Here is a 13,865-nt window from a genome sequence, read left to right as displayed (position 1 = left end):
GGATGTTAGACAAAATAACAAATAACAAAAAAAAGGAGGCAGCTTCAAAAAAGGAAGTGGGTGGGGATGATCAACTGGAACTTTTTCATTTGGCCTCAGTACAGTAAAACAAAAATATATGAAAGTAATACTTCTGGAACTTGATGAACTCAGAAGGAGACAATATAAAAAAACGCATGTAGAAGCACATATGGAGGCATATTCAGAAGCTGAGGCTTGTATTGATATGCCAATGGACTAACTATATAAATGACAAACAATAAATTAGGCCAAAACTACGAAATGGCAAAGAATTAAGGGAAATGTTCAAGAATAATGTGAACAACAAGAATAAACATAAAAAGGAATGAAATAACAATAAGGCGAAGAGTTGTAAAAGTGAAAAACAAATCAATGTGTAAAAACGGAAACTTTCAATAATACAAGATCAAATTTTGTTTATAAGAAGACTTAAACCGACCCACAGACGAATGTGCCTTTACTGCTCCGTCAATACTATTCCAAAGAGTGGACAATAATAATGTAGTCTATTAATAGAATATGATGTACGAGTAAAAGGTAGAAATAAGTCATCTTGCGATCTCGTGAATTGAAGGTGGATGTCATGGATATTTGATAGTAAAATAAAAAGATTTGTGGAATAACTTTGTTGATATGGTTGTACATAACTATCCCTGTATGTAATTTATTAATGTTAAAAAGTGTCAATGTGTTGAGTTTGGTGAAAAGGGGTGCAGTGTGGTCCCGTGGATGAGAAAGGGTACAGATCCTTATGTCGTGCTTTTGAATAACTGAGACGGAATGGAGCTCATTGTTTACTGGAGCATGCCCAGATAATGTTAGAATAGTTCAGGTAAGGGAGAATTAAGACATTATACAGTGAGAATAATGTTACAATAGTTCAGGTAAGGGAGAATTCAGGAATTATACAGGGAGAATAATGTTAGACTAGTTCAGGAAAGGGAGAATTAAGATATTATACAGGGAGAATAATGTTAGAATAGTTCAGGAAAGGGATAATTAAGGTATTATACAGGGAGAATAATGTTAGAATAGTTAAGGGAAGGGAGAATTAAGATATTATACAGGGAGAATAATGTTAGAATAGTAAAGGGAAGGGAGAATTAAGATATTATACAGGGAGAATAATGTTAGAATAGTGCAGGTAAGGGAGAATTAAGGCGTTATACAGGGAGAATAATGTTAGAATAGTCAAGAGAAGGGAGAATTAAGGTATTACACAGGGAGAATAATGTTAGAATAGTTCAGGTAAGGGAGAATTAAGATATTATACAAGGAGAATAATGTTACAATAGTTCAGGTAAGGGAGAATTAAGGAATTATACAGGGGGAATAATGTTACAATAGTTCAGGTCAGAGAGAATTAAGGAATTACACAGGGGGAATAATGTTACAATAGTTCAGGTAAGGGAGAATTAAGGTATTATACAGGGAGAATAATGTTAGAATAGTTAAGGGAAGTCAGGTCAGGTATGGGAGCATGTGCCAGAACAGCGCATCGCTGCGTCCACTTTCCGCCGGTACTCCAGGGGCATCCGTCTGGCCATCCCCCAGGCAGATGCCAGGCCCATCCCCATCTCCTTGAGATGATGGTCAACCTGCTGCAACCATGAGGCACGTGGTCGGCCCACTGGCCTCCTCCACTCATGAGACTCCCTCGATGAGAGAATCTGGTAAGCAGGATCAGCGTCAGGAAAACGAGCCACATGTCCATACAGCCGCAACTGACGCTCACGGACTATGCAGGTAACAAATCTCATCCGAGTCTCTCTCAGCAACCGCTCGTTGGATACAAAATCCGACCAGCGATAGCCAAGGATTCTCCGAAGAGACCTGGTACCAAAGGAATTAAGTCTCCGTCTCAGATCCTTGGTCAGAGTCCAAGTCTCGCACCCATAGAGCAAGACTGGAAGTACCAAGGACCTGAAGACTCGGACTTTCGTCCTCCCGCACAGGTACCGGCAGCGCCACACCCCATGATCCAGTGAATCCATGACTCCCCAGGCCCGACCCAGACGTCTATTGACCTCTGACTCGCAGCCAGCAGAGACATGAATATCACTGCCAAGGTAAGTGAATCTCTCCACGACCTCAACATCCTCACCACAAACAGACACAGACAGGACAGCAGCATCCAAGATGTCACCGAAAGCCTGGATCTTAGTTTTGACCCAAGAAACCCGTAATCCCAGCGGCTCCGACTCCTCATTCAGCACCTCGAGGGCCCCCAAAAGGATGTCTAAAGTCTCCGCAAAGATGACTGCATCATCTGCAAAATCAAGGTCCGAGATCTTGACATTCCCAAACGATGCACCGCAACTTGATCTCTCCGACATCCTCCCTAAAATCCAGTCCATACAAGTGCTGAAAAGTGTGGGGGCAAGTACACATCCCTGACGAACTCCAGTAACAACTGGAAATAAGTCAGAGGTGGTACCACCACACTTCACAGCACTCTCAGTACCAGAGTAGAGTTCAGACATCAGATCGATCAGTTTTGGTGGCACCCCACGAAGACCAAGAATCCTCCAGAGGACATCCCGATTCACTGAATCGAACGCTTTACAGAGATCAACATAGGCTGCAAGCAGCCCCTGCCGAAACTCTCGTCTGCGTTCGGTGAGGACACGAAGTGTAAGGATACGGTCAATCGTTGACCTCTTTGGTGTAAAGCCTGACTGCTCTGGACGCTGGTGCTCAAGCAGATGGTGGCGAACCCTATCAATAATTATCCGAGCAAAGACCTTGCCCGGCACTGAGAGCAGCGTCACCCCTCGGTAGTTGTTGCAGTCTTGGCGATCACCCTTCCCTTTCCAGAGAGGGACAACAAGGCCCCTCTACCAGTCAGTTGGGATGATGCCTGTGTTCCAGGCAGAGCACAAAACTGCATGCAATGACACGAGTGCAGCATTTCCACCAGCCTTGAGAAGTTCGGCATGGATGCCACAGATCCCTGGAGCTTTGCCCCGTTTCAACTGGTTCACCGCAGCCCGTGTTTCCACAAGCGAAGGTGGACCACAGTTGATTTGAGGGTTAGCAACAGGGATTGTAACACCCTTGACGTCCAACTCGACAGCTGGGGGATCAGCCTGGTACAACCGCTCAAAGTAACCGGCCCAGCGGGCCTTCACTTCAGACTCCTCTGTCAAGAGCCTACCACTCTCTGCTCGAACTGCAGTGCTCCGAGGGATGGGCTTGGATGAACGTAATGCGCAAATTCCCCTGTAAGTGGGACGAGAATCACCTGTCCACAGGTGATGCTCTACCCCCTCACAGATTCCTCGCACATAGGCCTCCTTGTCCACCCTCAGTGCACGTACAGTTTTACGCCTCAGCTCCCTGAACAGCTCAGCTCTGCCATTCAGCCTGGCCCTGCGACTCTGATCAATGGTATCCAGTGTCCCTCGAGAGACAAAATTCTTCTTTGCCCTGCGGTGAGTTCCAAGACATCCACCGGCAACATCAAGGACGGTGGTCTTGAAGGCGCTCCACAACTCTTCAGGACCCCCCAAAGCACCCAGACCCCCCAAGTGTCCACTCAGCCTGTTCGCAAACTCCTCAGCTACTCTCTCATCCCTGAGCTTGGCAACATCCAGCCTAGGCTGGGATGGTACCATTCTCCAGGATTTAAGGTGCAGCTTTAGAGTTGCTACAACAAGCCTGTGGTCAGTATTGAGGAACTGAGCACTCTGGTAGACCCTGCAGTTCTGGATCATCCTCCAACGACCGTCAATGAGGACATGGTCAATCTCCTTTGCCACACCGCCAGCGTTGGAATACCAAGTCCAGCGATGAGCTTGTGGGCGCTGAAACCATGAACCAGCCACCCTAAGTCCATGACTTCTTGCAAAGTCAAGGAACTTAGTGCTATTCTGGTTCATAGTTCCTGACCCATGGGGACCAACACACACCTCATAACCATCCCTATCAGTTCCAGTCGATGCATTGAAATCCCCCAAGACTAGAAGTGTATCTCGTCTGGGGCACTGATCAACCACAGACTCGAGTGTGGCGTACAATGCATCCTTCACGGTGAGATCACTCGCCTCAGTCGGAGCATAAACAGAGACCAGGGAAATGACACCTAAGGAGTGACGAATCCTTAATCTCATAATACGCTCGTTGACCGGTGTTACCTCAATTATCATTGGGGTCAGCTTATTGGACACAGCTACAGCAACTCCTTGGGTATGGTAACCATCAGAGCGACCAGACCAATAGTAGGTGTAACCACCCACCATTATCTCGCCGCAATCCGGTCTCCGAACCTCAGAGAGAGTTGCAATCCCGATGTCCAAACGCTTGAGCTCAGATGATAACAGAGACAGGTGATCATCCTCTCTTAGGGATAGGACATTCCAGGCACCCACCCGAAGGGACCGCCTCAGGTTAACCCAAGGAGACCGCCGTCTGGTGGACGACACCTCAGCACCACTCCGACACACTCTCCCGCAATCTGACCCAGGGATGTTACCCCGTGGTTTCCCTCCGATCAAAGATTGGGGGTCCCGAAGGCTTTGCCCCAATCCCGTCATCCGGTGAGCTGCCCTGCGAAGGGAAGCTGCACAGGAGGTACTCCCACGGAGTGGGTTTTCAGATTTTTTTGCGTTTTTACGTTTTGCGGAATGAAGGGTTTTACGGTGGCTGGAGTGCTAATCCTGCCACCAACCTCCTAATAAGAAGTAACCCAACTGCAGGAGGACGTCTGCAGACACAGTTGGGCACTAGATATGGATGGCCGTTGGCTCACAAGGAGCTCCTCCGCCCTTTGACAGGTTTTGTTTTTAATCCTGCTGGGTGTCCATATCCAAACACCCCCCTCACCACAAAACCTGGTGGGGGAGACGGTTTAGTCGCCGACAACCCGACCATGGAACAGGTTAGTACAGGTTTACATGGTACCTATAGCAGGTCACAGATCGAACCTGACCTGACTCATTTGAGGGCAGATAACAGCAATTTTTGAGAGGAATCGTGCAAATGATGATACAAGCATCAAATTTGGCACATTTGTTCTCCAGCGGATTCTAATCAAATCTGCCTGATTGGCCATTTGAAAATCCAACTTTTGAAAAATTTGAAAAAAATAAAATAAAAACTTCAAAAAAGTCAGGATCACGAATCAATGTTGGATGCTGGCCAAGATTGGTGAATGTTTCAGAAACATCATCAAAGACGTTCCAAGTCTGCCATGCAGTTTTCTTCCCTTTATTGCGGAAGGCAGACACGATGTCACATCCTGTGAACGCATGGAAGTATGGGATCCCTCTAGCTTTCTCAGGCCCTATTGCAGAAACGACCTCATGGACTGGAATTCATCGTGCCCTGGCTCATTGGCCAAAGGCAATCCACATGTTCTCAAGACCTAGGTCCTGTAAGGATGGCAGTACAGATATTGCTATGACTAGTACGTCCATGTCATTAGCCTTAATGATAATGGACTTGCTACCATCCGTCGTTGCATCCCTGGGGTGTACAAATATTAGAGTGTCAGATTCTTCATGACAAAATGGAGACACAGCATCCAGTGACTTCCTTGTGTTGCTAATGGCATCTTCTCCTTTTGTGACAATGACTGCTTGTCGTCTGTGCTTCACACATCTTTTCCGCAAGGAAGTGATACAGCTCAGTCTTGTTGCTGTCATCTCGAAGAAAGCTTCTCCAGTTACTTGGGGTCTTACTGGTTCCTGTCACTCTTCTTCTGATTCCTTGCCGCCTATTCGACCTTGCCTCGGACTTCAGACTTGACTTCTTGTACACATCAAACACTACGTCCACCCTCTCGTACCTGGCACCATAGGATTCCACCTTTGGGATGATGTCTTCTTTCGCATTGTCATCAAATATCTTTGAAGTGCGTGGAGGTAGGGCATTGATAAGTGCTGAGCCATCAATGATGATTGCATCCCCCCTAGGTTCTCTGTCTGGGATGTTCACTTGCACTTCAAGAATTTCAGCCAGCTGTGACTTCAAATTTTTTGAAGTTCTTTTTTTCTTCAAATTTTTCAAAATTTGGATTTTCAAATGGCCAATTGGGCAGATTTGATCAGAAAGCCCTGCAGAACAGAAATTGCAAATTTGATGCTTGTATCATAATTTGCACGATTTTTCTACTCTCTACTACACTCAAGGGAGAATTAAGATATTATACAGGGAGAATAATGTTGGAATAGTTCAGGTAAGGGAGAATTAAGATATTAATATTATACAGGAGGAATAATGTTACAATAGTTCAGGTAAGGGAGAATTTTGGTAGTAGACAGGGAGAATAATGTTAGAATAGTTCAGGTAGGGGAGAATCAAGGTATTATACAGGGAGAATAATGTTAGAATAGTTCAGGTAAGGGAGAATTAAGGTATTATACAGGGAGAATTAAGGTATTATACAGGGAGAATAATGTTAGAATCATTCAGGTAAGGGAGAATTCAGGTATTATATAGGGAGAATATAATGTAAGGAGGACGAAAGTTACGAAGTTGAGACAGTACGCCCGTGTTTCGAGAAACAATCTTAGCAGTTGATGAAATATGAATAGCCCAGCTAAGTTTGTCATCCAAGGTAACTCCTAAAAATGGGTTCAGTGTCAATATAGACAGAATAAATGGTGTCAGACAGAAGTTTGGTGGATTTGCTAAAGAACATACACTTTGTTTTATTGGGATTTATGGAGAGTTTGTTTGATTTAAACCAGGATGAAACATTAATGAGCTCACCATTAAGAGTATTGATCAAAGTGTCATAACTAGGACTGGAATAGACGATAGTTGTATCATCAGCAAAGAGAAAAAAAGATAATAAAGAAGTAGTATGCGGATCGTTAACATAGACAGGAAAAGAAGAGGCCCAAGTAAACATCATTGGGGAACTCCATGGCTGATAGCTTTCCATGAAGAATTAGAGCTTTTAACGACTGTAAATTGTTGCCTATTAGTAAGGTAGTCTTTAAACCAATGAAGAGCACAACCTCTAACTCCATAAAAATCAAGTTTGGAGAGAAGGATATTATGATCAATTGTATCGAAGGCTTTGGACAAGTCAATAAAAACACCAGCAGTCGGTATACAATCTGTCAGAGAGGGAATTTGAAATTAAATCTGTCATATGAATAAGAGCCATATATGTAGAGTGCTTACGACAAAAAAAAAACTGCTGATCAAAAATGATGTTACATTTAGTCCAAACACGTCTCTCAAAAATTTTAGAAAAACACGGAAGAACATATTTGGGTCTGTCATTGTGAATGGCCTGACGATTGCTACTTTAGAAAACGGGAGTAACTATAGCAACCTTCAGATTCAGAGGAACAGAACCAGTAAGAAAAGATCGATCAAACATATGGGCTAAGGGCTGAGAAATAAAAGATATGACAGAACAAATTTCATCAAAGCCACAACTCGTGGCACTATTGAGCTTCCTGCCAATCTCAATTATTTGAAATTAATTTGTTGGTACAAGGAAAAAAGATGATGTATTGGAGTTATTACTTATTATTAGAGTACATCATGTTATTAACAATAAGTAAACACATTGAAATTGATGAAAGTTATAGTACACCATAAACAGACAAACCCATTTCTAGGAAAAGCCAAACCCACATCTGGTATGTGGGGAATCTGGGAGAAACCATGTTGGCGAGTAATGCTGTGGACCATACGAGCGAGGAATCCCAGAGGCCATGCCCGTAAGGAATGCCAGAACCATACACATGACGAACATCAAAGGCAGGGTCAGCAAGGAGCGCATGGGGCAGGGCCCGCGAGCAGCGCATGGGGCAGAGTTCGCGAGAGCATATGGGGCGGGGCCCGCGAGGAGCGCATCGGGCGGGGTTCGCGAGGAGCATATGGGGTGGGGCCTGTGAGGAGCGCATGGGGTGGGGTTCCCGAGGAGCACATGGGGCAGGGCTTGTGAGGAGCGCATGGGGCAGGACCCACGAGGAGCGCATGGGGGCCCACGAGGAGCGCATGGGGACACGCGAGGAGCGCATTGGAGCCCGCGAGGAGCACATGGGGGCCTGCGAGAAGCTAATGGGTCGGGGCCCGTGAGGAGCGCATGGGGCGGGGTTTGCGAGGAGTACATGGGGTGGGGTTCGGAGGAATGCATGGGGTGGGGCCCACGAGGAGACATGGGGCGGGGTACATGAGGAGCACATGGGGCAAGGCTTGTGAGGAGTGCTTGGGGCAGGGCCCACGAGGAGCGCATGGGGGCCCACGAGGAGAGCATGGGGGCCCGCGAGGAGCGCATGGGGGCCCTCGAGGAGTGCATGGGGGCCCTCGAGGAGCGCATGGGGGCCTGTGAGAAGCAAATGGGTCGGGGCCCGTGAGGCGCGCATGGGGCGTGGTTCGCGTGGAGCACATGGGGTGGGGTTTGAAGGAGTGCATGGAGCGGGGCCCATGAGGAGCGCATGGGGCGGAATTCGCAAGGAGTGCATGGGGCGGGATTCAAGAGGAGTGCATGGGGCAGGATTCGCGAGGAGTGCATGGGGCGGGATTCAAGAGGAGTGCATGGGGCGGGATTCAAGAGGAGTGCATGGGGCGGGATTCAAGAGGAGTGCATGGGGCGGGATTCAAGAGGAGTGCATGGGGCGGGATTCAAGAGGAGTGCATGGGGCGGGATTCAAGAGGAGTGCATGGGGCGGGATTCAAGAGGAGTGCATAGGGCGGGATTCAAGAGGAGCGCGTGGGGAAGGGCCCGTGAGGAGCGCATGGGGCAGGGCCTGCGAGGAGGGCATGGGGGCCCGTGAGAAGCTAATGTGGTGGGGCCCGTGAGGAGTGCATGGGGTGGCGGCCTGTGAGGTGCTCATGGGGTGGGGAACATGCGTAGCGCATGGGGCAGGGCCCGCGAGGAGTGCACGGGGCAGGGCCTGCAAGGAGCGGATGGGCCAGGGCCCGCGAGGAGCGTATGGGGGCCTGCAAGGAGTGTATGGGGGCCTGCAAGGAGCGTATGGGGGCCTGCAAGGAGCGTATGGGGGCCTGCAAGGAGCATATGGGGTCCGCGAGGAGCGCATGTGGTGGGGTCCGCGAGGAGCGCATGTGCTGGGGCCCATGAGGAACGTCTGTGGCAAGGCACGAGAGGAACGTCTGGGTTGGGGACTTGAGGAACGTTTGGGACGGGGTGCATGAGGGATGGTTGGTGTGGAACGCCGGGGCCACATTTGTTTATCACATCACACTTGGATATTAAAATTACTACACGGACGGACGTTGTTTGCCTGCCTTGCTGTCATAATACATCTGTTTCTACAAACAAAATTGGAACTTATTTGTGCCAAAACTAGGTTGAACCAGAATCAAGATCCGTGTTCCCATTAGCAAAGCAGAAACGTGGAGCAGAGCTTGACCTGATTCCATGTTTCACATTTGTTGGGTTGTAATAACACACATGTATTGAAGCCATATGTAGGGAGAGTTTGGTCAAATGCCTGACATGGCACAACGTTTTATCGAGTGGCACAAATCCTTATCATTCACTTGATGTTTATGAAAACTTACTTACTCTCTTAATATTTTTAAAAAAACCAAACATTTCAGAGGAAATAAATACTGTTTAACATTGAATGACTGCAATCAAGCCACATGTCCAGTTAATTGGATCAAAAATGGTGCATGTTGGACAGTTAATGAAATTTACGACACTTAGCTCTTAGATAAATGAGGAAGACTGATGATGTCAATCATTTACTTATAGTGCACAAACTGCTATAGACTGCACCTCAATACTATCATTGGTCGAGAGTTATGGGGCAGGAAAGAAAAATAAAAGACAGCAAACCGAGTGAGGAGGGGGGGTGGAGGGGTTTGGGGGTTGGGAAGAGGGGAGGGGGTAGCTGGTAGCCACAGCAGTTGATGATGTCATCACATTGTAATCATGGGACAATTGAAATGAAGAAGACATTTGTTAACGAGCGAGACAAGCAATGTTTATACCTTCACCGATGATGAATGATGGCGCACAAACCACCACAAGTAATGAAACAACACCGTTTTTTCAGGGTGCGTGAACTTTGTGTTCCAGAAAGTAAATGTATGGTGTGAGTACATTTGTGGGATGTTATTGAGTCCACAAAGAGAGACATGAAAAAAGGGGGCTCACCAGCAAGTGGCAGTCTCGAGTAATGGCCAGATCATGTGTTCATTTTGTGGCGGCAGACAACTAGGCCAGCCGAGCCAAACGGCTCAATGAACAAGTGCACGCAATGACATTTGAGATATAAACATAATGATCCGACAGAAATGACATCATTCCAATGTCATCGGAATGGAAAGTCATTGACAAGGCAGATGTGGGTATGCTTCTTGGGCCAACTCTTTCCTATTCCCGCAGTGTGTGCATCCGCTGTCGTTGTTTTTCATTATAAGGATGCAAAGTGAATACGTCAGACAATGATCAGGTGCAGTGATGATCAAGTCTTGAAATTTCACTTGGCTTTTTATGGTTTTTTTTGTATACCTTGTCGAGGTTCGTATGAGAGCTAACACACAAAGCACAGCAAGGAGGGCATGAGACAAGAGGGATGGGAGCAGGAAGGACAAAACAGTGGGGAACAGAGACATTAGGAGATCTGTGGAAGGGGGAAGGATGGGGCGGGGAACATGGGGTATATAAGATGGACATTAGAGGGAGTTTAAGGAAGGAAAGCAGGAAATTTTAAGGAGGTGGGCTTGGGTGGATTAATGGGGGTAGAAAAGATCGAGGATTTGGATGGGGTATGATAAGAGGTGGTGGGGAACAGCTGTTTTGAAGGCCTGGAGGGAAGAATGGGATTGAACAGAGTGAGGGAGTTTATTCCAAAGGCGGAAAAAAGAGAAATGAAAAAGTGAAGGTGAGCAGTGATTCGTGATTTTGGTAGTATTACCAGAAGGGGGTTATTGGTGGACCTTGAGCGGCCTGCGGAAATATGGTGGGGACAAATCGCAGACACAGCGGGGGGGGGCGAGACTGGAGAGGAGATGGTAGAAGACAGAAAGACCACCGACCTGCCTGCGGTGAGAGAGAGTGAGAGGCCCAAAGACTCAGCCTCGTCGCAGGAAGTTTAAAGTTTAAAGAGCCAGGCACGTTACAGGAAGTGTGTTGTCCTTTAAGGGAGAACGTTCTTTAAAACTGATTCCAACTCCATCTGGTCATTCACTTGTTCAGCAATTAAAACAATTGACAATTATGGTGTCAGTCCGCTCGAAAGGTTAAGCACATCGCCTATGGTGCTTGTGGTATCAGGCCTCAGCCAACAAGTAAAATACAAGCGTGCTATTCATTCATACCTCGATCCTCGAATGGGTTGCCTGAGAGGCAAAGGCTCTGAAGAGCGCTGCTGCTATTTTGAGTCAGGGACGATGCCAGCTTTTGGGGAAAATCACTGAAAAATTGGTGGGAATGACATGCAGGCAAAACACAATGAGTGAGATCATGATAAAGTGAGGCCTGTCCCTCCATTCCGTGCACGGCCTTGAATAGCTTGCTGCGTTTTTCATTCACAAAATATTTAACCTGACTAACAGCAGTGCAGTACAAACTCAATATGCAAAGATCACAGGGAATGACGATAAAGTGATATTTTATTTCACATGCATTATTACCTCCGCCACTGAAGGTGGACGTAAGTTGTGTTTTCACCCCTGTTTGTTTGTTTGTCTGTGAGCAGGATATCTTAAAAGGTTGTGGCCAGGTTATGACAAAACTTGGTGGATGAGTTGGGTAGGTGAAAAGAACAAGCCGATTAGATTTTGGTTTAGGTCTGGATTCAGATCCGACCCATCAGTGGGATACAAAAGGTAATGTGTTCAGCCTCGTGGAAGTATGGGCTCTACCCCGTTCTAGTTTATGATATCATTATGTGATTGGCCGATTGCAAAGTGTTCTTGCTTCCAATTGGCTGTTTTTGTAGTTTCCAAGATGTTGTGCTGGCCGGCCTCCTGCAAGTATGGCCATCAAATCTCACCTCAATTGAAAACACGGTTTTTGGAGCCATCGTGATGCTCTGCATGAGCACATCAGCATCGCTTTGGTGTAACTCGCTGATGTTATGATGGACATGGTAACAATGTTAATCACCACCCAACAACAACATCACTTAGCTTGGACCATTATCAGGGCTCACAAATGTGGGGCCAACCATTTTCGTCATCACAAAGATGATGAAAACGATAAATTAGAACCCTGGAAGTATTAAATTTAGAAATACAAGACTCATAGACTCAGCTGCAGTGGCCTGCAAAAGCATTACCCCCACCCCCCCCCCCCCATCCAAAGTTTTCACATTTTGATACCACCTGAGCTGTTATTATTATTCTAAAAAGGAAAAAGGTTTAAAAATATTTTTAAATGCACATAAAATGTGAATACGTTACATTAACAGAGAAATCAGATGATAAATAGTTGCAGAAGTATTCAAACCCTTTGCCGAATTAACCCAAAATCACTTCAGGAGCAAACTATTTGTTTGAAATGTTTTTTAAAAAAAAGAAGTGTAACAGGTTTAACCTGCATGTAATCAGTGGTTCAACTTAAAAATTAATCTCCCCCACTTATCGAGCGAGTTTGAAGGTGCACCTCACTTAATCAACCAACAAAGCAAACATGAAGACAAAGGAGCTTTCCAAAGAAGTCAGACATAAAGTGGTGGAGAAGCACCATTCAGGAGAGGGTTATAAGAAGATTTCAAAGTCACTCATTATCCCTTTGAGTACGGTGAAATCCATCATTAACCCTTTGAACCCTGAGCCCCTTGCATTTTCGGCTGCCCCACCCTCGGCTCCCTGGAGAAAAATCCAGCCACTCAACTATATGGAGGTTTGAATACGGCCGGTAAAATGGCCGCTTGGATATATGGAGGGTTATACTGGATGGTAAACCGGCTGTTCGGGAATATGGAAGTTTGAATAGCGGCCGGTAAAACAGCTGCTAAGGTTCAAAGGGTTAAGAAGTGGAAGACGTATCATACCATCCAGACTATACCCAGATCAAGTTGCCCATCCAAACTCAGCAGCCAGACAAGCAGAAAACTGGTTAGGGATGTCACGGTAAATCCACCAATGATTTTGAAAGATCTGCAAGGCTATATGTCTGAGATAGGGGGTGGCCGCATCATACTATGGGGCTGCTTTTCATCAGCAGGGACTGGCAAGCTTGTCAGGATAGAAGGGACAATGGACGGTGCAAAGTGCAGGAGAATCCTTGATGAAAACCTGTTTGAGTCAGCCATGAATCAAAAACTTGGTAGGAGATTCACACTTCAGCAGAATGATGATCTGAAGAACAAAGCTAAAGCCACACTGGAGTGACTGAATAAGAAGTAAATAAATGTTCTTGAGTGGCCCAGTCAAAGTCCTGACTTGAACCCAATTGAACATTTATGGCGAGACTCGAAGATTACAGTCCATCGACGATCTCCATCAAACTCGGAAGAACTAGAGAAATTTTTACGTGAAGAATGGGCAAAGATGTCACCATCTCACTGTGCAAAACTGGTAGAGACCGACCCAAAAAGACTCAAAGCAGTCATTGCTGTAAAAGGTTCTTCCACCAAGTCCTGACCTAAGGAGCTGAAAACTTTTAGAACCAGTGAATTTTGATTTGTACATGTTTTTTGCAGGTATTCCTGACATGTAACCTCCTTCAACTATAACAGTGTTTCATTTGATCTCTCCAGTTATGAATTTTAAAAGTTCATTTGTTAAAATTGTTTCTACATAATTCACAATTCATCTCAAGATGGCATTAGTGGTAGGGGGTGAATATTTCTGCAGGCCACTGTATGAATCAGATAGCATGTGAACAGCCTCAATTCGGTCCACAATCCCAACTCAGGAATGCACTTCCTCCTGAATCGTTGAGATCGATAATAATGGAA

At 46.1% G+C, this 13,865-nt stretch overlaps 1 protein-coding gene across 5 annotated transcripts in view; it reads right to left on the bottom strand.

The window, feature by feature from the left end:
• CARMIL1 (capping protein regulator and myosin 1 linker 1) overlaps nucleotides 1-13,865 on the bottom strand; it is a 252,839-nt gene that overhangs the window by 98,792 nt on the left and 140,182 nt on the right. For all 5 annotated transcript variants that reach the window (XM_085890034.1, XM_085890033.1, XM_085890032.1 and 2 more), the window contains one exon: nucleotides 11,278-11,372. In XM_085890034.1, the coding sequence (XP_085746160.1) occupies nucleotides 11,278-11,372 (95 nt within the window). The remainder of the gene's footprint in view (nucleotides 1-11,277; nucleotides 11,373-13,865) is intronic.

This window comes from Eptatretus burgeri, chromosome 7 (assembly GCF_056783735.1).
Source record: "Eptatretus burgeri isolate ZD-2024b chromosome 7, Ebu_testis_v1, whole genome shotgun sequence".
Taxonomy (NCBI): domain Eukaryota; kingdom Metazoa; phylum Chordata; class Myxini; order Myxiniformes; family Myxinidae; genus Eptatretus; species Eptatretus burgeri.
This window is presented reverse-complemented; position numbering and strand designations above follow the sequence as displayed.